General features: G+C 40.1%; 1 protein-coding gene across 1 annotated transcript in view; it reads left to right on the forward strand.

The window, feature by feature from the left end:
* Positions 1–26,023, forward strand: part of LOC119918285 (copine-8-like) — a 96,011-nt gene extending 69,988 nt beyond the window's left edge. Inside the window, 7 exon segments of the mRNA XM_038738931.1 lie at positions 9,463–9,509; positions 10,665–10,846; positions 11,677–11,804; positions 16,968–17,070; positions 18,247–18,304; positions 18,487–18,560; positions 23,477–26,023. Of these exon segments, the coding sequence (XP_038594859.1) occupies positions 9,463–9,509; positions 10,665–10,846; positions 11,677–11,804; positions 16,968–17,070; positions 18,247–18,304; positions 18,487–18,560; positions 23,477–23,665 (781 nt within the window). The 3' untranslated portion in view covers positions 23,666–26,023.
* Positions 26,024–26,689: the final 666 nt, after the last annotated feature.

Below are 26,689 nucleotides of genomic sequence, written 5' to 3' on the forward strand. Positions count from 1 at the left end.
TGTGTTTCAGCACTTGCCCGTGCCATGTGCCGTGGTGTGGGCTCAGATTTGTGTCTATGTGCCTGTGTATGTATGTTGCTCAGGAGGGTTGGCTGCGTGCAACCAGGCATGGCGCGAATGCTCGCCTACACACTCTGCCTTCATTAGACTCACAGAGGGGTAGACTGTCAAGGGAGAGAGAGTGTGTGTGTGTGTGTGTGTGTGTGTGTGTGTGTGTGTGTGTGTGTGCGCGTGCATGCATGCAAGCAACTTTGGAGGTGGGGGTCTACATTTTAGGCCTTGTATTTATCCATTCCTGCTGCCCTTGGAACTGTGTTTTTTAGGTGTTTAAGTTTGAAAGTCCAAAGTCCACTGAAAGTATAAGTTTGTTCCCTCTGTGAGAAACTCATAAGAAAACAACACAATTTATTTTCCCCCGTTGCTGTTGCTCATTTCAGAAGGATTTCAAAAGAGTTAACTTTTGCCTTTGCTTACCTTAAAGCAGCTATACTGCTGTAACTTACACTAACAATAGATCATACAGTATGGCTACTGCTTTATCCGATGAACTCACAGAGGATTATCAGCAGGTTTTGCATTTCCCCTTAGCTCTGCAGAGCTTTATAGCGTTTTTCTGCTCATTGTTTTGATTTTCTAACCTGCAGCTTTACTGTTTTGGTTCACTCTCTCTACTTTCATAGCATCAGCCACTGCAGGCATCTTTTTTCAAAGAAAAAGCTCTAATATTCCACTGTCAGCTGCCTGCCCATTACCAAACAGCAGGCAAAGTGAGCGACTAGCTGGTGAACACAGTGGAGCATTTAACAGCTAAAAAGCCAGAGCCAAAAAGGCTTACTGTAACTGGACACCTTTCCTTTCATATTAAACAATGGTTTAATACGAAAGGAAAGGTGTGATATCTTCTGAATTATTTATCAGACTCAGTTATTACTAGAATAAGAGCTGGGCGATAGGGCCCAAAATGTTTTCGCAAGAAATATCGATATCAATATCTCGCTAATTATCACGATAGATGTCAAATCATTATTTCTTTCAAGTTTGATTTTTGCTCCTGAGTGAAAGTTGAAGAAACCAGACGTTAATTGGGGTTTTAAACTTTTAATTATGGTCAGAAAATGACAAACACATGCCAAATAGTGGATCCTTTCACAAAAAATTCAGAACAATTATAATGATGAAATCTTTTATCATAAAATTAAGTAAAATCTTTTTTCAGTCTTTTTCCCCCAACAAAATCAATATCTATAGAAAAACTAAGTGCTGATTCTTTTGTGATGCAAATTAATTAAATCAAACATTTATTGAACATTTGTTATATTTAGATCGAGGAAAATTATATCACAATAATTATTGTTAGCTTTTTATCGTCCATCCCTAACTAGAATGCAATGCAGTTATTGTCTGGAGTCACAGCCAGAGCTGTGACAGCAGATGTTTGCTGTACATGTCAGCATGTATTCCTTTATTTCTAAAGGCATGAAATCCATCAAAACACTAATTCGCTTACAGAAACACAGCTACAATTCAAGACCCTTTCGTACAAGACCTTTTAACACTGAACTCTTGAGATGATTATGTACTTTTCTAGTGAACACATTTGAAAAGAATGACAGTATGATGTAAGTAGGATATGTGGCTTTAAAGTATGGTTACATTAAAGCTATTATTATTTTGTTTAAAATTTGGTAAACTGTGTGAAAATGAAGTTACAAAACCACATCCTGATTGACAGAAAACTGTTTTAAGCCTGAACAAGCTGAGAAGCAGGAGACAAAAAGGTAATATACAGTTAATGTGCACATAGTTTGAAACCTCACTACAATAAAGCCTTTGCTAAACTCGTATCCACATGCAAAATTGCATTAAGACATTGTTTTGTAAAGACAATGTTTGTGCCTCGCAAGTTGTTGTTTTTGATTCACAGCTTTTGTCATACTCATTTATAAGCCAGTGAAAAAGAACACAGATCAATAAGCTATTGATTCGCAGGGCATTAGGAATGCACTTTGCGTATTCCAGATTCAAGTATTGGATGAAGTTACTGTATATGTTTAAGAAGACTGGAAAACAGAGGAAAAAGTATTAATCTACAGCATGACAGGGAAGCTTTCGTGTTTGTATACTGACGCATGTTATAATCGTGTGCTAAGCGTGAATTTGAATGACAGTCAAGCTTGTAAGAATGACGGCATGTGCAAGAGCTGGCTTTGAAATGTGTGTTTGTACTAACGCCACGCGTCCTGGCATATGTCTACTCGCTCTGTCGCTAGCTGCTAATAGAGAATTCCCGTCTTTGAGTCTCCCCACACAAGGACCACATTCTCAGCAGCGCTGTCAGTCAGAGCGCTTCTCAGGAAGAGGGTGTGGGGTTTTTTTTTTTTTGGCAGTGCTTTGGGTGTGTGAGCTTGGTGCTGTTACACGTTTGTGTGGCTAAATTAAGTGCCAAGTGCTGTCTCACTGTTTGAAACCTAAATGGACTGTAATGGACCAGTGGCACTTACCCCAGTTGCATAATGGGCAGACTGTGTATTTGTGCGCAGACACACAAATGCATGCACTCCCACATAACAACGTAAACACATTCTTGATACTTGCACATGCAAACACTCACCCTCTTAGTTACTTTCTCACTTGTGCACTTGGACTGCCTACACAGGTATTTTGTCACCTCATCTCGTTTCCTTATATCTCTTTTCAGCTGCCCTCCCTTCTTCTCTTTTCCCCACTGCTCTCTTATCTTCTGATTGACAGCTCTTTTTGCAGCTTCAACCCAATCAGCTAATTGTTAATTTGGACCTAATTAGGAACATGATCTGCTGGCAGCATTAACATAAATGACTGATTTGAGAAGACTCTGTCTCAATCCAAGGCATCGCTGCTCTTATTCTTTTCACTCCCTGTGATAAAGCATTAGTGCCACCCATGGATTTCAACAAAGAGGCCTCTATTCATGAGCACAAGGATAAAAATGAAGAATTGTTGGCTATATCTTCCATCCTGAGTTGTGCCTTTGAAGGCAGCCCTGTCAGTCATAGTGACAGATATTGTTTCCCGTTGTTTTGGTTTGTGAATTGAGTATTGAAAGCAGAATAGAAGCAGGAGGGAACTCTGCCGGTATTGAAATCATTCTGAGAGGTTATCATTAGATAGAGGAACACACATTCAGAGTCAAGACACAGATTTGTAAAAAAAATCAAATCTTTGAAAGGAACCCAGATGTTTTACTTTGTGGGTTATACTTAGCAAATGAACAAGCACAATATCAATGTTTGGCTAATTTGATTTAATGCAGGTGTGAGCTCTCCTCTTCTCCCCTCCTCTCCTCTTCCTCTCCTCTAGCCACATGGATGCTGTCCAACCAGCAACATCTGTTTGCATATCATCAGGAGAGGTCACTTCGCACAACCTCTGATGCTGTTTTTAGGCCACTCAGTGCACTCATGCATACGTTTCCCTCTGGCACTGGAGACTTCTTGTGAACATTTTGAAACGCTTTTTGTCTTAAATAGAACATTTTCACTTTAATGATGAACACTTCCTATAAAGGATATTCAGCCTGTTGAGACTATAATGTAGGTTTTCAGGATTTTTCCTTGACTTTCTAAAATGTGGCTTGGTGCCTTTTGGATTTGCCAAATTACTGAGAATTTTAACTGCCAATTATAAACTGTTACTATTAAAACCCCAATGGGAAATCTTTTTTTTCTTTGACGACTCCTACTGGTCACATCAAAAAATATTTTGCTGCAGTACTCAGATAAGAAATACGTTTGCTTGGTGTTACCTGGATCAGCTGTGTAACTCACATCACTGTACAACCCAAACTCAGAAAAAAGTCGGATAATAACAACTAACGCAAGTTAAGACATTTACAACTAAGAATTATGCCTTACCTTTGCTAGCTATCATCTCAAATAGCAATCATGATTTACGTTAAATGGTAATGTTACCGTTACCTTGTTTCGGGTCGGCTCCATGGACTGGATGACTAGACTAGAGACTGCCGTTGTGCAATTCAAAGTGCTTTAGGTAAAATTAGGCTAAATGGTATCATGTTTCCTCTCCCAGTTGTGAAACTTGCCTTGCTGCAGTAGCAAGCCACTAGAGATTATGTACGAGATCATCTTTTTACAGTTTGGAAATGAGATGCTTTGAACATTGAGGAGAGACATTAGCATCCAGTCTGTTCAGTCAGCAGGAAAGTTTATTTAAATGTAGTACGCAAACCTCTCATCAGTCCTCCCCCTGCAGTGCAGTATGTTGTCACATTGGTTCCTAGTTGATTCACGGTGGGCTTTAACAGCGGGGGAAGCTCAGTGACTGATAGAAAAGCAGCTGATAAACTGGCATTCCACCTTCACCCCAAACACATTTTAATATGCTGTACATACGACACACAGAGGCTTACACTCATCCTTGAAAATGGGAGGCCATGTACTTTTCGCACATTCCATACTGTATGTACAATATACTGTATGCAGTGTTTTGTCTCCAAGTCTCAGGGGCTCTTCTTTGTATAAAAGAAGCATTGTGGGAAATGTTGTTGTCATGGTCCCATACAGTACTGTATGGACACACACAGAAACACGTGTGTATGCTGTATAAGACACAGAAAGAAACACCAGGAAGTGGAATAGATCAGAAAGCCAGATTTAGGAAGTAAGAAGGTATATAAATCTGTTAAAAATGACTATCTTTTCTCTAATAAAGTCGACTGAAGTGTAGCTACGTACTAGGCAGCATTAACGTATGTTTTGACTGAATATCCACCAAATAAACCCTTTTTTCCGTGGTTTCATGTCATCACATATAAATTCCCCACTGAAGATAAACAGGTGAATCTTTATTTTGAGTATGTATATGTGTGTGTGTAAATAAACTTCTGCTGAAGGTTTAGGTAAACTTGCCCAGATTTAGGCATTTAAGACTGGCCAATAAAAAACTTTGTTACACGATGACTGCCCTTAAAAGCGCCCAAGAAGTACCTTCAGGACACAGAATGATAAGGTTTGGTTTTTAAGGCAGGCTAAGCTCACATCTCACCTCTCTCTTCTCAAGGCCTTCCATGTGAGGTTGTGGTTAAGACCACTGCCTCTGAAAAATTCCTTATCATACCCGCCAGAACATTTTGCTGCCTTTCTGGATTGAACCTGTTCTGCGGCGGTGCTTTGTTGCAGAGCACCTGTTGCTGCTTGGGTGATTTTGTGTTTATTTGTGTGTTCAGTACAGAAATGTACTGTACTTAGGCAAACTCAAGTATGATGTTATGTAATTATTTAGTCAGTGCATGTGGCCTACATTCCACTTCCTGGTGTTATCAGGGCTTGTTCTAAAATCTATTGATCGACTCCAGACTGTCCAGAACTCAGCTGCCAGGCTTTTAACCAGAACAAAGAAATATGACCACATTACTCCTATTTTAGCTTCATTACACTGGCTCCCAGTATGTTTTAGAATTGACTTAAAAATTCTATTGATCACTTTTAAAGCTCTTCATGGCCTCTCGCCTTGTTATATTTCTGACCTTTTAGTCCCATACGCACCAGCACGTACCTTGAGATCCTCGGGCAGAGGTCTGTTGTCTGTTCCAGAGTCTCGACTGAAAACTAAAGGGGACAGAGCGTTTGCTGTCAGGGCCCCGAGGCTCTGGAACAGCCTGCCCGAGGAAATCAGGTCGGCTGAGTCAGTGAACTCTTTTAAGTCCCTTCTTAAAACATACTTTTATAGGAGAGCTTTTCCCGATCTTATTTGACTTTATTTTATCCCTTTTATTTTATTGTATTTTACTAATTTTATATTAAATTTTCATGCTCTTATCTTTTTTTTTTTGTATTATTCTTTACACTTGTTAAAGCACTTTGTAACTTGTTTTTGAAAAGTGCTCTACAAATAAGGATTATTATTATTATTGTTGCCTTCTTTTTATTGTCTTGCTGTGTTTTTGCATTCCATCTGTGTGCCCTAAGTTGTTGGGCAAGAGAGTTTTATTCAAAGTCAGAGTGTCATCTCCCTCAATGTTAGTGTCTGTTATGAGCTCCTATAGTCATTGTTTTTATTCCTTTCCACGCCACTCTGGAGTTCCCCGTAGCAAAAATATGCTCCACCTTGTCGTTGAACTGTTTTTTATCCACTTTGATCTGGCTTTCCATGTCAGTCTGCATACAATTTAGTTTCTTTTTCTAAATAAATCATATTGCTTAATGAATAATACATACTATTTTTTATATTTAGGGTAATAGAAGGGACAGCAGTTGACTTCATGGTAGGTTTGACACTGTATTGCAACAATTAATACAAGCAATTCTATTATACACATTCTCTCTCTCTCTCTCACTCACTCACTCACTCACTCACTCACTCTCACACACACACACACACACACACACATCATCTAGGAAAATCCCAAGAGCTAATAAACTGATGTCTCACTCAAATTCTTGTGTGATTAATGCAGAGGATCGAGTTGACCTTTGGCAGTATGTCCTGTGTTCTGGATATTAATATTCTCTCCATTTGGAGTCAAAATGATGGTGTCAAACATTAGGGGTGATATTCACTTTGTAAAACAATAAACTGACATTGACTTCCAAGTCGTCCTCCTAATCATTTTACAGTCTCATCACAGAAAGTAATCACAGTCACACTGCAGAGGTTTGATGGTGATCAATACCGTTTTGCGACAGTGTTGCGACTCGCTTTTGAAAATTATTCAGCCAATATCCTCTGACGGGTTTAAGCACTGCTTTCCTCTTCTTTCCATCTTTTCTCTTGTTTTTTGGCTTTATTTTTATATCCGTCCCCCAATTCACCTTGTTTCTCTCTGGCAGTCCCTTCACACAATTGGAGTTCCTCTCTCAAACTTTGAGTGTGTGCGTGACAGAGTGAGGTTGGTTGGGATAGAAAGAGGGCATGCATAATTTAGGCTGCAAGGCTGCAAGCTTGTCTGTGCCAGCATGAGGAACTGGACGAGAATTCATTCTGATCTCCTCTCTCTACCCCCTTGTCCTTGCAGCTGTCCCATAGAAAAGCAAATGTGCTGGAATTTTCTTGATGTCTTTATTATGTTTGAGGAAATGAACCACCTTATTAAGAGATGTTATAATTCAGCTTTTGTCACTGTTGGGTGAGGACATTTTTATCAACTAAGAGCTGCCTCGTGTTTTTGCTAATGACAATGATTCTGGAAGTTGTCTGATGGTCTGATGATGAGTTTCCCTTAAGAGGTTACAGGGAAAATAACTTTTTTCAGTCATGGAAACTCCAGTGGGTTGAGAATAGGGCTGAACTTTGCTTTGGGCCGCTTCTATTGTGTTGCAGCTGAGTCAAACAAAGCCAAAGTAGCTACGTTAAACTCAACATTTCAAGTTACAGCAACTGAAAACAGTTTCATTTCAAACAGGAAGTCAAGCAGGGTTTTGCCTCAAAGAGGAACTCCACAAAAACACATTATCTCAAAATCACAGACATTCCTCATTTAAATCTTAGGGTAACAAACAAACTCAGGAAGCAAAGACTTGCCTATTCAGCACTGTTGAAGCTCAACTCTAACATTGACAGCATCTGAATTACCTTTTTTTGGGAGTATAAAATATGTGCCAGGGCTTTTCTCTCTTTCCTCCTTATTTTTCAAGCTGCAACATGTTGACGGATTATTAAATGTCTCTTGAACTTTTTCCTGCCTGTGTCCCTCCCTCTCTCCCTCTCATTCTGTCCCCTCTGGACAGCATGGCCTGCTGAGGTGACAAAGATGATGAGCAACTGGCTGTTTGACTCTCTCTGATTACAGGAGATGTGTGTAAGGTAGACAGGGAGGCTTAAACCCATGTCTGTGTTTATGTGTGTGGCAGCGGGTCAGGATTGGTGTGAAAAAGCTGACAGGGCGACCAAACTCTTAACCACATCCTGTTCCTGCAGGTTAACAAGTTAGGAAATGTTTTGATGAAGAGAGACGTGCCAGTCTCCCATGCTGGGGGCTGTGGTGTGTGTTGTTTGTCTCTGTCTTTTTTCATCAGAGACAATATATATATATATATATATATATAAAATATTGCTTATTTTGCATCATCTCTATCTCTTTTAGAGATATCGTCTTTTCTCTCAGTCCAAAGGCAGAGCATGAGCCAAATCACATCCAATGAGGAAGTTAGCTCATAGACTTTTTTTAGAGATTTATTAGGGGCATGGACAGTGTGTTTTTAGGGCTTATCATCATACAGAACAGCTGGATTTTTACTTACAGGCTGTTATCTAATCGTCAAATTGCGGAATATGTAAAACTACAAAATGCATCTAATCTGATATCCATATTCTTGGTTAGTGACTTCTGAGCTTTTAGCCAGGCTAGTGGCGTGGCTCTAGGGATGGCAAAGTCAGTCATTCCGCCACTTTGGTCCAGACGAAAATATCTAACAACTTTTGGAATTCTATTTTGTACAGACATTCATGAAACCCAGAGGATTAAGTAAAATGACTTCGGTGATCCCATGACTTTTCCTCTAGTGTCATCAGGTCAATATATTGTATTTCTCCAGTAATTTAGTTTATGACCAAATAGTGCTAAATAGCAAATGTTAGCATGCTAACATTATGAACTAAGATCGTGACAATAGTTAAACATTGAGAGAACACTGAGAACGTCAGCATGTTAGTTAACGCTGTCATTGTGAGCATGTTAGCAGGCTGTAGTAAACTCTTATTATTATACTGAACAAAATTATAAGAGCAACACTTCTTTTTTTGCCCCCATTCATCATGAGATGAAGAGTTTCTCTCTGTACACAGAAGGCCTATTTCTCTCAAATATTGTTCACAAATCTGTCAAAATCCATGTTAGTGAGCACTTCTCCTTTGCCGAGATAATCCATCCACCTCACAGGTGTAAGAATATTTGAGAGAAATAGGCCTTTTGTGTACATAGAGAAAGTCTTTGACTTCAGCTCATGATCAATGGGGGCAAAAACAAAAGTGTTGTGTTTATAATTTTTTTCAGTGTATATGCCTATTACAGTAATGTAAGTCCCATTATGATTGTGGTTTACAGTTATGTAACTCTGGGTCTCTACGAGAATGCCATAGGATACACCTGGTAAAGGTTCACGGTTGAGTGTACTTTTATTTTGGGAGCAAAGTCAGGGTGGCCTATGCTACTTTCACATGTGCAGCTGTTAAGGACAATGTAGTTTTAAAAACAACAAACAGAGCAATGCCATGCTTGCGTGTTTGGTGTGAAAGGCTAGTAACTCACTCTCTTGTCATCACTGTCACAGCTAAGAGGCAGGAGGAACATTGATCACTTTAACCTGATTATGTCTGTAATTCATTTCTTCTGATTGTTTCTTGCTGGATCACAGGTGTGTGTGTATGTGTGTGTGTGTGTGTGTGTGTGTGTATGTATATTAGAGAGAGAGAGAGAAAGGGGAAATGATTGTTGATTAAAGAATCCTCTCTGGTTTTTCTTCTCAGGACACAGATTAACTTCACCGTGGCCATTGATTTCACAGCTTCCAATGGTGAGCCTCCCAGTAAACACACACACACTTTAAATGTGCACACACATTCAGAGTTCCACATAAAGACACACAAAGTGCGCTGAATGCCTGTGGAGCGTTTATTCAAATATATGCAGATGGGGAATCAAGTGTTTCCTAATAGCCCTCTCCATCACACCTGGCAGCTAAAGCCAAGCGCAGTTACATGCTATGATGGCCCTGATTAAGCACTGTGTTATCCATCTACCCTCGAGCTCGGTCCTAGCAGGACAGGCGGCGCCAGCAATAGAGACAAACCCGATGTGTTGATGTCTGAGGTTGAGGTGTACTTGAATAAGGGCTAGTAGAGATCTGCAGTTTGTTAAAACGCAGCTTTAATAGCAATATTAAAAGCCCTGTACAGGAAGATTAAAAAACATTTCACTTAATTAGCAGCCAAGTTAGTTCCATCAGTGACGTAACGCATGGTTTTGTTGTCCGACAAAATCACTAGCAGAACCACTAGAGAACTGTTGTTGTTCAGTGGTTCAATATAGCAGCCAGCGATTCGACAAAACAAGTAGTATTAAACAAATATCATTTAGAGGTTCAAGTGTGAAAATGATGCCCATAAAGGACCATTAAGCCCACACAGCCTCTGACAATTCATGTTATTGACAACACAGATGGGTATTTAATTACATGGCTGGGTTTTTGTTTTGTGGGTTAAAAGGAAATCTACAAAAACCTCATTCTTAATTGAGCCTAATTGGACATGTCATGCAAATTTTGACTCAGCAGTTTCCTAAAGATAGCAATGTTTTACCAAAAAAACTCACTACCATTTCCAATACCATTAAAGAAAAGGCATACGTTTGTGTCACATTTTGATCCAAGGAGAAACAAAACTGTGAAATGAAATCAGAACCTGTGCGTGTGTCCTAGGGCTGTGCAATTAATTCCATTTTAACCTCAATTATGAATTTGAATTCCAACGATTATAAAAACAATGAAATTGAAATAAAACGATTATTGTGTTTCACAGTGGCTCGTTTTGTCTTGTGTTATAAATCCAGTGCACCTCTTTCCTTAAGACCAAACTCACTCTCAGCAGGCCATGGCAAGTTTTGTTCCACTCAAGATAATATACTAGATAGACAATAGACAATACTTTTCAATTCCCTTTGTCACAAACAGGTAACCCAGCCCAGCCCACCTCACTCCACTACATGAGTCCCTACCAGCTGAATGCCTACGCAATGGCCCTGAAGGCAGTAGGAGAAATCATCCAGGACTACGACAGCGATAAGATGTTTCCCGCATTGGGATTTGGGGCGAAGCTGCCACCTGACGGACGGGTCTCCCACGAATTTGCCTTGGTATGAGCAGGAGGGCGACCAAGATAGAAGCAGTGGTAGTAAAACGTGGAGTTGTTCCATGCATTGGGTTTATATAATCTCCCATCTGATCTTCAAGGGATGATGGGTGGCACAAGCTCAAACTGAAATCAAAACCAGCTGAATTGTTTTAATTAAACCTCATATAATTCATGAAAAGTCGTCGCAGATAGCTCTTTTATTTCACATATTCTTCACAGTTTTGTACCCAAATTCACTAGCAAGGACCACACCATCAACAGATGTTTTTAAGCGATTTATTGATGAAACAAGATTGTGTGCAAGGCTTGGACGGGCTGTACAGCTTTTGTTACTACGCTGTGGGTAAGCGCTGATGGGAAATCCACTGTCGCACCTGAGCACAACGGACCCCCTCAAAACCAATCCCACCCCTCTGGTGGTATATTTGTCTTATTCCACTCGCTAACTGACAAAATAAAAAATGTGACTTTACATCCATAAAGAGCCTCGATTACGTCAGATTAAAATCCCATAGCTGAATAAAACAAGTTAAGGTTCATTCTTTAGGGATTGGTAACCTAATACATGCACTGAGGAAGATGGCTAAGATTTTTTGCAAGGCTGAGCATACACATTAGATTTACAGTTTGGCTTTGACTTTTTGATACTGTTAATTAAAGTGTATGCCCAGCTGAATTTTCTATGCTTGGGGGACTAAATATGTGACATTTTAATTTGTATTTGTTTCTTTTATTTTAACTTTTGGCTCTGTTTTCAAGAGAAAACACTAGAGAAAGGCAAAGAGAAATGATGGTTCTCAATCCTCTTTTACTCTCTTTTCCTTAATGTAGAATGGGAACCCTCAGAACCCATACTGTACAGGTATTGATGGTGTGATGGAAGCCTACTACCAGAGTCTGAAGTCAGTTGAGCTCTACGGACCCACCAACTTCTCCCCTGTCATCAACCATGTGGCCAGGTAACACATATATGAAAATTGTTTCATTTTATCATTTTTTCCTACTTCCCTCATTTACAGTGGGTACGGAAAGTATTCAGACCCCTTTAAATTTTTCACTCTTTGTTTCATTGCAGCCATTTTCCAAAAATCAAAAAAGTTCATTTTATTTCTCAGTAATGTACACTCAGCACCCCATCTTGACAGAAAAAAAAACAGAAATGTAGAAATTTTTGCAAATTTATTAAAAAAGAAAAACTGAAATATCACATGGTCATAAGTATTCAGACCCTTTGCTCAGTATTTAGTAGAAGCACCCTTTTGATCTAATACAGCCATGAGTCGTTTTGGGAAAGATGCAACAAGTTTTTCACATCTGGATTTGGGTATCCTCTGCCATTCCTCCTTGCAGATCCTCTCCAGTTCTGTCAGGTTGGATGGTAAACGTTGGTGGACAGCCATTTTCAGGTCTCTCCAGAGATGCTCAGTTGGGTTTAAGTCATGGCTCTGGCTGGGCCATTCAAGAACAGCCACGGAGTTGTTGTGAAGCCACTCCTTCGTTATTTTAGCGGTGTGCTTAGGGTCATTGTCTTGTTGGAAGGTAAACCTTCGGCCCAGTCTGAGGTCCAGAGCACTCTGGAAAAGGTTTTCGTCCAGGATATCCCTGTACTTGGCCGCATTCATCTTTCCCTCGATTGCAACCAGTCGTCCTGTCCCTGCAGCTGAAAAACACCCCCACAGCATGATGCTGCCACCACCATGCTTCACTGTTGAGACTGTATTGGACAGGTGATGAGCAGTGCCTGGTTTTCTCCACACATACCGCTTAGAATTAAGGCCAAAAAGTTCTATCTTGGTCTCATCAGACCAGAGGATCTTATTTATCACCATCTTGGAGTCCTTCAGGTGTTTTTTAGCAAACTCCATGCGAGCTTTCATGTGTCTTGCACTGAGGAGAGGCTTCCGTCGGGCCACTCTGCCATAAAGCCCCGACTGGTGGATTGCTGCAGTGATGGTTGACTTACTACAACTTTCTCCCATCTCCCGACTGCATCTCTGGAGCTCAGCCACAGTGACCTTTGGGTTCTTCTTTACCTCTCTCACCAAGGCTCTTCTCCCCCGATAGCTCAGTTTGGCCGGACGGCCAGCTCTAGGAAGGGTTCTGGTCGTCCCAAACGTCTTCCATTTGAGGATTATGGAGGCCACTGCGCTCTTAGGAACCTTAAGTGCAGCAGAAATTTTTTTGTAACCTTGGCCAGATCTGTGCCTTGCCACAATTCTGTCTCTGAGCTCTTCAGGCAGTTCCTTTGACCTCATGATTCTCATTTGCTCTGACATGCACTGTGAGCTGTAAGGTCTTATATAGACAGGTGTGTGGCTTTCCTAATCAAGTCCAATCAGTATAATCAAACACAGCTGGACTCAAATGAAGGTGTAGAACCATCTCAAGGATGATCAGAAGAAATAGACAGCACCTGAGTTAAATATGAGTGTCACGGCAAAGGGTCTGAATACTTATGACCATGTGATATTTCAGTTTTTCTTTTTTAATAAATTTGCAAAACTTTCTACATTTCTGTTTTTTTCTGTCAAGATGGGGTGCTGAGTGTACATTACTGAGAAATAAAATGAACTTTTTTGATTTTTGGAAAATGGCTGCAATGAAACAAAGAGTGAAAAATTTAAAGGGGTCTGAATACTTTCCGTACCCACTGTACATCCTCTGGTTTCCTGTGTTTACTTTTCCACCGTCTTGTTTTTTTATTTCTCATTAATTATTATACCACACGCACAGTGTTTTACACTCGTATTTGCCATCACTGCTTGTATAATGAACTTCAAATCATTTGAGTACATGTGAAAGAACATAGAGTACATTTCTCTCCGCGATTGACACTCAGTATGGAGTTCTCAGCTTTTATGTAATAAGCTCTGTGCAGCAGGCATTGCCAGGTAGCTAACAAGAGTTCAAGGGAGAGAAAATAACTAGGGACACAAACTGAGAAAATATCCGACAGCTGATTGCATGTTTGTATGTGTGTCTGTGTAGACAAGAACATAATTTATGCTGCTGCAGGAAAGCCACACAGACACGTGATCTAGAGAAACATCTGAAATTAAAAAAGACATTAAGAAACCATTCATGCAAATATGTGATTAAAAAGATGTACTCAAATGAAGCCTCTCATCTGGTTACATCACATATTTAGAAGATAGTTTACTGAAATCTTAATTGTGTAGTTACACATAAAGAGGCAAAGGCAATCTGAAGGGAAATGGTGGTACAAGCAGTGAAACAGACTAGGGCTGAGCGATACGGCCAAAAATGTTATCACAATAAAAACATTTCATATCATTCGATATCGATAATTATCACGATATATGTCAAATCGTTATTTCTTTCAAGTTTAAAGGCTGATTTTTCTCCTGAGTGAAAAGTGAAGAAACCAGATGGTTAATTATTTGGTTAAACTTTTCTTTATGTTCAGAAGTTGACAACCACCTACGCCAAACAGTGGATCACTTAACAAATCTGGGGTAGAACATTCAAAACTATTATGATAAAATCTTTTTCAAAAAATATGATAAGTAAATTTTCCTCAACAAAATTAAAGGCTAATTTATCCAAGATTCAAATGAATTAAATCAAATATTTATTGACGATATATTGAACATTTATTATATTGATACTGAGGAACATTATATTGCGATAATTATCATTATTGTTTTATTGCCCAGCCCTAATACAGACGCAGCGGCTTGCTTTTTATTTTACCTGTAATGTCACCTGAATACCTTTTACTCCCTCTTCCCATCAGACTCCCTTTATGAACTTCCCTCTTTGCTTTTGTCCGCTCCTCTCTAACATGTTGTTTTTTATTACACAAACGTATCACTAATATATTTTACTGTAATTACATCGAAATCTTGATATTCTCTCTTTTTAAAGAGCAGTAAAACACTTCGGGAAATACTTGCTTTCTTGCAGAGAGTTAGATGATACCACTGTCACTGTCATGTCTTTACACGAGTACGGCGCTGAAGATGGGGAGGCAGTTAGCTTAGCTTTGTTTTGCAGAGGAGGCACTTGCCAAAGTTCGAAAATACACCTACTATCACACTGACTGCTAAGGGGTAGCAGGAAATCTAGGGTTTGGGCCAAAATGATGACAACACAGGCAGATCTGGTTCAGTGCAGTGTGTCAACTCCAGACAAAATAGACTGACAATCCCTATCCCTCATGTTAGTTTCCTCATGTTTCCTGGATTGTAGATTTCCTTGTGTTGTTGGACTGCTGGTTTTCGGACTTCGCTTCACTTTTAGGACTTTTTTCTTTCCTGGTTTTGATCTCTGCTTGCCATATCACCAGCCAGTAAGTTTTGCCCCTGTTGTGTTTGGTGTTCTCATTAAAACTACTGCACTGAACCTGCTCTGCCTCTGTTGTCTGCATTTGGGCCCAAACCCTAGATTTCCTGCTACCCCCTTAGCAGTCAGTGTACAGCAAGACTAAACATAATAGTGAGGACAAAATAATGAGACACAGGACACTCAATCAGGGAGGAGCTTCACGCAAGGGGGAAGTGAAGTGAACCTTAATGAGATGAGAGAAAAATACTGAAGTAAAACAGGAAACACACAAAAAGGGAAAGTAAAAGTTTGCAAAGACACAAGAGGAAGCATTTAACAAAATAAAACAGGAAATAATAAAGCCACAACCATGATGCCTACTAGCACCTCTAAAGCTCACTAATTTACATGTTGTATCTTGTTTGTTTAATCTAAACGCAAACAGAACTTTAGAGTTGCTAGTGGCATAAAGACTGGAAACGGGGATACAGCTGGCCTGATTCCAAATTAACAATGTCTGCCTTCCAGCACCTCCGAAACTAATTAACTAACATGTATCTTGTTTGTTTAAACCATACAAAAAACTGATGTGTAAAGTGTTTCACAGGGGGTAATTTGTTATGTGTTGCACTTGAGGGGTTGGAAGGATTAACCAAACAAGATAAAATAATTATTGATTTTGGGGTATTTTATTACTGGGTGGATCTTCTCATCTAACTCTTGGCAAGAACTACTATTCCTAGTCTTCCATTTTCTCCCACAGTTCTATTCCCACTGTTCTCTCTTCTTTTTTTGTTTTGTTTGTGTCACCCTTTCCTACTGAATTCTCTAAGTCTGCCCTGCAGTTTTGTTCGTGCCGCCCTGTACCATCTGTTACTGAAGCACTCTTCCTGGTCAAGGCAAATGACAGAACGCAAAACACAAACATTCTAATATAAAGTAGCAAACAAAATCTTTTAATCCAAACACGCAATCCCTACAAGTATAAAATATATGAGATATATTTACAGTAAACCCCTACCCTCTCTCAACCAGAATACATCTCATTAACTTTGTTTTTGCTGTTTGCTTTTAACTTCAAGAATTGGTTCAGCCCAGCAGCAGACTAGTCAGCACATATTCTACAAACTCATCCTCCTACACCTCGTTAAAAACTTTTAAAACTAGTTGGAGATAAATGTATCTTTCTGCCGCTGTATTGCCTATTTGCCAACTTCAAGCCTGTTTACAGGATTTTACCAAGTACGGGCTGTTGTCCTCACCCTGTTTTTTTCCCTCATCCCTCATTTGAAATCCCAGCATCTTCACCTCCTCTCCGCTGTTTGTCGACCGCCCTCGTACTTCCATAACAACCCCGCTTTTTCTCCAATATGTCTTGCTTCACTCCCACATACAGCTTAGTAGTTATTCACTTCTCCTCCCCTGCTCTTCAACGCTCCATCGTTCTCATTCTGCTATGTTGTGATCATCTACAGTGAGAGACATTTAAATATCAGTTATTTCCGGTGGGGCGGAGGCAGACGTACACATAGATCCAACCTCCTGGTGCAGTAAGGTGAAGCTTAGCAGAAGCCGAAGCGACTGAAATAATCTTAGTGTGTAAATAAAAGTGACAGTCGGTTCACGACTCACATGGGAGTGAAAAATCACACTGAACTTTGCAGGAGAAATTGAAAGCCATATTGAGCTAAGGATGTCATTTTCAAAGGATGTGTAATGCCTTATTTGCACTCAACTATTGTCTCGTGCTATATTTTTTATCTGGGAACAAGCTGGGTACTTTAATTAAAACGGTACCGTATGATGAAGATGATTTTGTGTGTTTTTGTGTGTAGGTATGCAGCTTCAGTGAAGGATGGCTCCCAGTACTTTGTGCTCCTCATCATCACAGATGGCGTCATCTCAGACATGGCCCAGACCAAGGAGTCTATTGTCAACGTAAGGATATCTACTGTAGCTGTTAGCCTGACCCCTAAAAAACGATGAAACTAGACAGCTCACGAAAACCTGAGTCATTCTGTTCATTCAAAGCCTCTACAGTACTTATGCGGTGGTGTGTGTAGTATTTCATAATGCATAGTGGCTTGAACTTAGAGCAAAAATCTGTCTTTGCATGATAACTGGAAAACAGCTGTGCCAATATTTCCTAATTAGGCCTTGTTAGGCTGGTCAATGCCTGTATTGACAATGGAATTACTGCATGGTAAGGCACATATTGATTGCCTTACAAACACGCAATGTAAACCTACCAAGTCCACGCAGTGTAAAAGTCTCAGAGTGTGCATAAACATAAGGGTTGTTTTTTTTTGTATTGACACATATTTTGCTCATCGCTGCATATCCATCCTTGCTTGCAATGCCAACAGAAATATAATGTGACTGGAGGGCATTTACTACTGTAATTCATCCTCCATCCTTCCTCTCCATCACTGTCAAGCCGTAGCATGCTCCAGAGGGAAGCCAGAGTGCGATGCAGAATGCAAACAAAATGAATGGCAGCCATTTTTGTGAAGGCAGTGATCCATCTCAGGCCTTTGAAAGCAGAGACAGAGAGGAGAGGATGGGTTAAGGAGAAAAGGTTGCTGAAACAGGAAAAGGCTGCAACAGGGTAGGGGGAGGTGGCAGAGATGAGAGAGTGGGGGAAAAAAAGAGAGCAAAGGGCGGCAGAGATGTAAAAAAAAAAAAAGACCTTTATCGAGGGGAGCAAAAATGAAAATTTTTTGTTTTGAAAATATCATCTATTGCTCTGTTGCCTGAGTTTTTTTTTTACATTAGACAAATACACTGAACACACACACGTCATTTGAAATCTGTCTCCGAGCTCGGGCCGCGTTGCTGATTCTCTCGTCTCTAATATTATTCACGCAGGGCTTCAGGAGGTGCTGTGGAAAACACACACATCAAACATTCACACACATACTTACACATAATGTATGCACTTATAAATGTTGGCAATCCACCATGACCATTGATGCTTTGTTTACCAATGATGAAGATCACGGCTGTGTATGTTCACCTGTAGCTTATCCTTATCCTGCTAACAACCAACATCGGTGGACACGTGGTTTCAAATGTATCCAGTATTCATTGTTCCTCTCGTCTCGTCTCCTACAGGCCTCCTGTCTGCCAATGTCAATCATCATCGTGGGGGTGGGGCCAGCAGAATTTGATGGTAAGTCAACAAGAACTTTTGTTAGTAATATTTATGTAGAAGAAACTTCTGCTTATGCATAGAATGTATAGTAGTTGTATGTCTTTTGCAGGCTTTTACTGGCCACTCTGTAGGTGTTTTGATAGAATTTAACAACAGTAAGAAAAAAAATGTGTGTTTTTTCTTTTTTAAATTCTCCTCAGCCATGGTTGAGTTGGACGGTGATGAAGTCAGAATCTCATCCAGAGGAAGATATGCTGAGAGGGACATTGTTCAGGTAGACACTCTTTCTTTCTCTCGCACCATTCCCCACTGCTATATTACATATGAGCTCTGCAACTTGACCACCTAGATCCTTTCATCCTAATGACGGAGGTGACTAGGTATTTTAAATGTGATATTGATTTTGAGAACCACCAGCAGTTGAAATCATGGCCAAATTAACCAACTAGAAGGCACCGGGGCAAATATTAGTTGAGGGGACCCTATTAACCCTGTGATCCTCCCTTTCTCTGTTTAATGTTCACAATTTTGGTAATTTAACTAAACACATTAATTTAGACATATGCAACTTAGAAGCACGAAACTGAGGTAACAAATGTCTTAAAAACTAGATCAATAAAAGGTCTCTTATAATGTCAAGTAGCACTTACTGGTGCATATTCCCAAACACAATAACAATCAAATCAGTTGACACACAATAAGCCTGGAGCTTTTGGGGCCCCTGGAGTTCTAGAGCCCCAGGGCAGTTGCCCCACTACACCAGGTCATAAGACTGCTGCCAGTCATCATTCGTTCACTTAATTATGCAAAAGTATCAAAACTCATTCAGTGACACAAAATCAAACCTTTGCAGAAGGATTTCAATGTTGATGTATTTTAAAAACGCATGTCCTATCCAGGTCGCACATGCACACAGCTCCCCAGAATCTGAGTCTCTCTCATAAAAGTGGATGAACAGAGACCCTCAGCTCTAACTTTGCCCTAATGTACGGCTTTAAAAGCCCACAGGGCAGCTCGGGGCCCGCAGTCAGTCAAACAGAAGGGAACTTGGAAACGCACTATGGACAGAAGTAAAAACATGTGAGTTTTTCACCAAGCTGCTACAACTTAGCCATATCAGAGGGCACCTTTTTACTTTGCCTCTTTGGCAGTTCTTCCTTTCCTTCCATTTTCCCATGTGGAGTTATGATATGAAGAAGTTCCCTACTGAGTGGAAAACAGCCACAGAGACAACAATTGTGTTGAAAATGCACAAAACAATGCTATTGAAAGTAGATTGGCAGCCCAAAATCCAAAAAGTTAATTGGCATTACTTCAGCCTGTATTCATATTTAATTGTAGTTTGTTTTGCTGTAATGATCAGCCCACAACGACAAGTTTTCATACTTATGTCACTGCCTGGCATCAAGACAAAAAACAGAAATGCAAACATTCAGAGTGAGACGTTTGTTTGTTTTTTTCCTCCTCCATGACCTTTTATACTCCCGCAGTCATGTCTTTTTCCCTCACACCCTGCCTCAGCCCACGTGGGCGAAGGAAGCACGCTCGTTAGTTGGCTTTTTAACAAGCTGAAGTACACACACACATACACACACGGAGGCATTCTAAAGGAGAAAAGACCTTGAGATGGTGTAAAACTAAGTTTCAGCACTGGAACATTACACCAGTTCTGCCTACAGGCTCTCATTATCAGCTAGCTAATAACCCTGACTGACATGGTGAGGTTTACTTTTCGCAGCGAGGGTTTCCAATACAGATTGGCCTCTTGTATGATCTTGTGATTGTAGGTGACAGCAGTTCGTTAAGCAAATGGTATGGGGACAGCATCATATCTGTCCTCATTTAGTTCAGCAGTATCATCCATGTAAGGGGCATTCAACCTGTGAAGATCCGTGACAAGTAACTGTCATCGACATACAGTGTGCCAGCATTTATCTCATCACAACGAGCAAATTCGGATTGTGAAGGCGGCAGCAGTCTTGAGATGTAGGTAATGAGTCACAGCAGGGGGGTCGGCGATGGTTAAAGAAGTCAACAACAAAAACAACAACAACATGTGTTTGTAAGTCTGGATTTGAATGTGACTTCTGTTTCGAGGTGAAGGGGCACAATGTGTGGTAGCTGCTTCTTTAATGAAACTTTGTTGAGACCCAAGACATTATAGTGCATTCATTCAAGTCCCAAAAAGGAAAGCTTATTGTAAATATACACAAACTTTACAAATAAAGTAGTGATTTAAAGAATAATTCCCTCTATTCAAGGTACATTGTTGTTTATTGGTCATTATACAGCACAAGGCTGCATAACGAAATGAAATTTGTAATTCCTTCGTGCTACAACATATAATTAGGTGGAGGCCTATGTTAAAATATGGTAACATATAAAATAAAATAATACAATACAGTTATTTATATAAATATACACACCCTGAACATTTCACTGTGCATTGTTTGAATTTGCATCTGAGGTGAATGTAAACAGCAGCAACCAGATGACAATATGATCATCTTCCCAATAAAGAGTCTGACATTTGGCAAACAGAGTCCATCTTGACTGCATTTGTGCACCAAGCATCATCGATGTGAAACACGGAGTCCACCTCCTCTTGTCGGGGTCTTGGAACATGGACCACCTCCCGAGTACTTGATCCAGGATGTTGATGGGTCTGGTCTCTGTAACGATGTGGGCAGAACAGACTCTGAATTCCGTTGCTTAGTCAACATGAGTCCCATTTTGTCAAGACCGGATCTTTAGGAGCTGAATTTAGTCCAAGCTGGGCCAGCATGGCTCCTCTCCTGGCTCTCTTTCCTCTCCTCTGGTCAATCACCGCACCCTGGTCCTTTTGTTTGGGATGGGTGGATCGTGGTCTGCTGCTCTTTAATCCAAAAACCCCGTCTTCATCTTCCAGTGACTGTATTTATGTCAGAGGTAACGCATGTTTTGGCTGGAAAAAAACAGATAAGAAACAAAAGTGTAGCGAAGTTTGAAGGAGATTCCAGCTGCTGCTTCTAAAAGTGCTGCCATAGCAAGCTTTTCATTTCTTAATTGAACCTTCGCTAAGCCACGCCCCGAATACGCAATTGGCAAATCACACCGCAGTATAGGACTCGCTAACTGAGGTCCATCAGTTTCATGGCCATGCTCAAACGCTGTTCCTGGGGGACTTATAATAATGACAATACCCAGAGAGGTTGAAAGGAGAAGTATGATTTATTCCCTTTCCAAAATGTAAAACAAATCCAGAAAAATGAAGGCTGTAGATTGTTATATAGTAGTAATGTTAGTTAGCTAACGCTAGCTAAATTACTACTGAATGTAACGTTATAAAACCCTACTGTTTTAATGATTGTAATAGTAACTATAGACCTACCCAGCCGTACAGGCACAGTTTTGATTCTTAATATTGATGTACTCTTTCTCAGTAGTGAGGTAATGTGGTAGTTCACTTATACTCTGTGATCGGTAAGGCTTTAGCTTCTGTCTTTATTTTTTTTCACATCAGTTTGACAGCCTGAATAAACCTTCAAATGCACAGTGTAATTGCAAAACTGTCTGCTTCTTTCTGAGATTGCGTGGCTTAGCGTAGGGTCAATTCTCTTCTTTTTCTTTCTTATTAAAACTTATTTTCATAGTTTTGATAACAGGAATAAATAATAATAGATAATCCTTTCAATTATGATAACATTTCAAACTCATCTAGTTAATTTCTGAGACCTGGGAACATGATGTCCAGTAGCTACTGACAGGGCAATAAACACAAGCCGGCAGGCAAACAGGTTGAAAAGAAGTAAACAGTTTAGCCAGATTATCTAAAACACTTAACTGGCGGTAAAAGCTAAAGTAAACATACCCAAAATTACCTCCCTATGCACAGGATCACTGTGTGTGCACACTTATAGGAAGTCATAGTTGAACTAGGAAGTCAGCCTGTAAACTGTGATGATTAACAAGTTTGGATAATCTTTTTTTTCTCAATTGGATATTGGCCAGAAGTGACCAAAACACGTTAAATAAATCCATTATGAATCAGTTATGTTAGAGCTAGAGCTAACGAGTTCTTGGTATGTAGCTGCTGGCCCTGTGTCTGTCTCCTCTCTCTGTCTTAAAAAACCTCAAGCTGCACAATTTCACACCGGCAGCTCCAACCGGCATCAGCAAACTTTAATTTCCTAATAGTCTCAGTAAAAACGTGACATTGCCAATTTACACTTTCTTTTTGTCCACATTTGCTGCTTATCTCATTGACTTTGGGGATCAGGTTCTTCACCAAGTGTTGTTTAAGAGAAAGTTTTGACATTCAATCCTTTCCTGTCCACCAGACAACCAGATGCCAGAGTTTCATTTCAGAAAATAGGGCGAATCTGCAGGGCTTTAATTAGAGTAGACCTTCTTCTCTGTAGCAGTGCCAATTTGTGATCTATGCTGGAAAGATGATTGGATTTTTATAAAGATTCATAAGAGCTCCCTCCTCTTAAAATAGTGAACAAAGCAATTGAAAAACAAAGAGGATGAAATGTGTTATATGATTTGAAATCATCATTACCCCTGATATTTTTTGCTTCCACACATTTCACCCTCTGCTCTTAACCTTCTTTCTCACCTCTGTTCTTCCACCTGCTTTTTTTTCTTCATCTCTGTGACTTTTTTCCTCATCTTTTAATTGCGAAGCCGTGCCCCCTTTAGTTACAGTTGGAGCTTTCCATTCTCGTACAGTATAAATGCAGTTTACAGTGACCATGGCATAACCATGGCAGGTTTATCCCTCAAAATCAAAATCAAAATCTTAGTATTTTTCAAACAATGGGTCCTGGTTGTCAGACAGAGGTAGACAAAAGGCTGGTTATCATTTCTGTCCAGCAACTGACAAATTTGCGGCTAAAATAACAACTGTCTCTAGTCGACTGTATCTGCTGTGTAGCTAGCTAGTTAATTAAGGACTATATACATGATGAGTTGATAATCTAATAACAATCGATTCTAGTTAGCCAGGCATGCTAATGTTTGCAGCGTATGTTAGAGCAGATAAACACACTGTTAATCCATTCCTTACACTTATATCACCTCTCTCACTACAGCCCTGTGCACAAGGCTTCAATATGTGAAAAAGCTTGAAAGGACAGCCATGCCTATTTACTTCTTCTTTTGAAAAAAGTGCCTTTAATCAATTTCTTCCCCTCTCTTTCCTCTCAGTTTGTCCCATTCAGGGACTATATAGACCGGACGGGGAACCACATCCTTAGCATGGCCCGGCTCGCCAAAGACGTCTTGGCCGAGATCCCCGACCAGTTCCTCTCCTACATGAGAACCCGCGGGATCAAGCCGTCGCCAGCCCCGCCTCCCTACACGCCGCCAGGGCAGCCCATCCAAACCCAGATATGAGGAGCCAGGAGGAGGAAGGTTTCTGAGTCAGGGGTTAGCTGAACTTCACGTGCAAAATACTTCCATTTCCCTAAAGCTGCTCTCCATGCCTTGTTCTTGTGTTCAGGGAGCTGCATGTCAGACCAGGAGAGTGTTACTTTTGCGGACAGGAAAAGCCAATGAGAGTCTGTTTACTTCCACTGTCAAGCATTCCTGTTACTGTCTGGAACCTGGACAGGCTTTAGAGAGAATTTGGAGAGTCTGAATTCAAGCTGGGAAATAAAGAAGAAAGGAAAGAAAGAGGAAATGAAGGACACCTCTTTGGAAATATTGTAAAGAGAATGTCTCCAGACAAACTTAAGGAATCACTTGATCTTAAATGAACTTTTTCTGTAAATAACTGGACATATGGAATTTCTTCTTTCTCTGTCTCTTTCTCTCTATCTCTTTCCAACTCACTCATTGTTTACAGTAAACGGTAACAAGGATTTTTACTGTTCATACTTTTTATATACACAAAGTTTCAATATGAAGCTTGTAATATTCTCTCTCTCTCTCTTTCTCTCTCTCTCTTTCTCTCTCTCCCTCACTCTCACGTGTGTGTCAGGTAGCAGCAGTGCAGGTCCTGGTAGCCCTTCTGTACCGTACCGTGCTGTACCGTACTGTATTCTAGTGTCCGTATTAACCTTTTGCATGAGTGTAGCCTCAGTCAAGTGCATGCATATAGTGGCCCTGCACTACCTCTTCTACCCATCCGTTTGTCTGCCTGTCTGTCGGGAGTGAGTGTCTGTCTGCCTGTATCTCCATTTGTCCCTTCACCCTGTCTGTCTGTCTGTCTGCCTGCACTGCTGTCAGGCCTGAGAAATCTGTCTCCCTGTTACAGCTTTTCTTTCAGTCTCTCTCTCTCACTTTCTTTTCTTTAATGCCTCTGTCACTTTACTAGCTGTGTTTCCATCCAACTTTTCTTTTGCAGGTTAAAATAGACGAGCTGAACAGAAAATGCATAATTTGGCTTTGTTCATCAGAAGACGAATGTGATGAATAGCGAAGGAATTTCCTTTGGTTCACTTGACACATTCGGCTTTAAATGGTTCATATTCACTGCATACCGCTTCCAAATTAATATTTGAAATTTTAAAGATCTGTTCCACCATTTTTCTACTTTTCATCTGCGCCATCATCAGGTCAAAATGTAAAACATTTCCAATACTTTGTTTTTTGACCAAATATCTTCATAACATTCCCATCAGCCTCAGCTGTACTTTGTGTTTAGTGCTAATTAGCAAATGTTAGCATGCTAATGCACTAAACTAAGAGGTTGAACATTATACCTGGCAAACATCATAATGTTAGCATTTTTATTATGCATGCTAGCATGTCAGCATGCTGACAATAGATGCAGCTGTTCAACCTGACAGAGCATCATGGCTGTAGACTCTCAAAGAAATATGGCCAACTTTAGCAAACATTTAAGAACAAATGTATTCCTTTTTGACATTTCAAATGCTTGTTTGCTTAACCCAAGAAGATGAAAACTCAAATTGTGCAATTTCTGTTCTCCAGCCTTTTATATTTTTACGTAGCATTTCATTGACTTCTGAATGAAAGCATAGCTACTCTCTCTCTCTCTCTCTCTCTCTCTCTCTCTCTCTCTCTCGCTTACTCTGTTCTCTTCCAAACTGCCTTGGCAATAGGAATGCCCACGTGCCCAGGGGTTTCGTCTCATTGTGTCGTCTAACACCACGTCCCTATCCCATGTTCAAAACGACAGCAGCTGCTCTCAAACTAAATACTGTTTGAGCATAAAGAGCCCAGTGGTCAAAAATGCAGAGAAAAACACACTTTCCCTATGTTGGCTTTTTGTTCCATTTTAATTTTTTGGTGTGTAATTTTTATTGCACCTTTAGCTTTGAAATAGCTTTTTATATGTTTGTTTAACGGTGTATATTTATCTGTGCCAATCATATGTAAAAGGATGATTTGTACAATTCCTGTCAGTCACTGACGACATCCAACAAGTCTCTGATTTATTACCGAATGATCGTCTCTAGGTGACGTCTAATGAAGAATGAGAGTTGTGTTTTTGTCATGAATGTGGAAGGATTGTTCAGTGTTGTAATGAAAGTTTGTTTCAATGATGAGTGAAAATGTGAATGAGATTATATTAAATTACATGTTTAAAAAGTCTTACAAAGAGTTAGAATGCAGGGACATTTTAACATTTATTGGATAGTGAGTGAGTCACATTGCAGAAATGTAAAAGGATATTTAAGCATTGCAGTGATCTTAAAACTTACAAATGTGATTATTTGTAACTGACTTTTTTTGTACACAATTTGTTTTGAATATTCGACATTGCTGCCTTTTCTAGTTGCTTGAGATTCCCAAGTTCATCTTTCTTTCTCATAATCCTCTCCTGTATTGCCACTGTAGCAGAGTGCAGATATGGTACAAGTGTGTGTGTGTGTGTGTGTGTGTGTGTGTGTGTGTGTGTGTGTGTGTGTGTGTGTGTGTGTGTGCGTGTGTGTGTGTGTGTGTGTGTGTGTGTGTGTAAGCCAGTGCAGTCACATTACCGCAGCCACCCAGTGCGTTTAAAGCATAGCTGGACACATCACCAGAACTGCAGGTCAAAATAACGAGCTCATTGCTGCCTCAGCAGAGCTACTATAAACTCACATCAGAGATGAGTTTATTAGTTTAGTTTTAGTTTTTGTTGATTGGAAAGGCAGGAAAGGGAGTTTTGGGGGATGTGAGAATACCTGCTACAAGTCAGCTAAGTGTCTGATGTTAGTCTTTAGTGACAATTTAGCACGAGTCCCTTCTAGTAGAGAGATATTTCTGTATTCAAAGATAAAAGCAAGCTTTTTTCAGCAGCCACTGTCAACACAGATGACAAATACGAGAAGACGTTTAAAGAGGTGGTATTATGCTTTTTGGCTTTTTCCCACTCCTTTATTGTTATATTTGTGCATGTACTAGGTTTGCAAAGTGAAAAAGCCCAAAGTCCACCCCAAAGGGAGTTCTTATCTCCCACAGAAAACAATG

Source organism: Micropterus salmoides, unplaced genomic scaffold, assembly GCF_014851395.1.
Source record: "Micropterus salmoides isolate LMB-PRFRI ecotype aquatic unplaced genomic scaffold, ASM1485139v1 Ms_hic_scaffold_23, whole genome shotgun sequence".
NCBI classification, from domain to species: domain Eukaryota; kingdom Metazoa; phylum Chordata; class Actinopteri; order Centrarchiformes; family Centrarchidae; genus Micropterus; species Micropterus salmoides.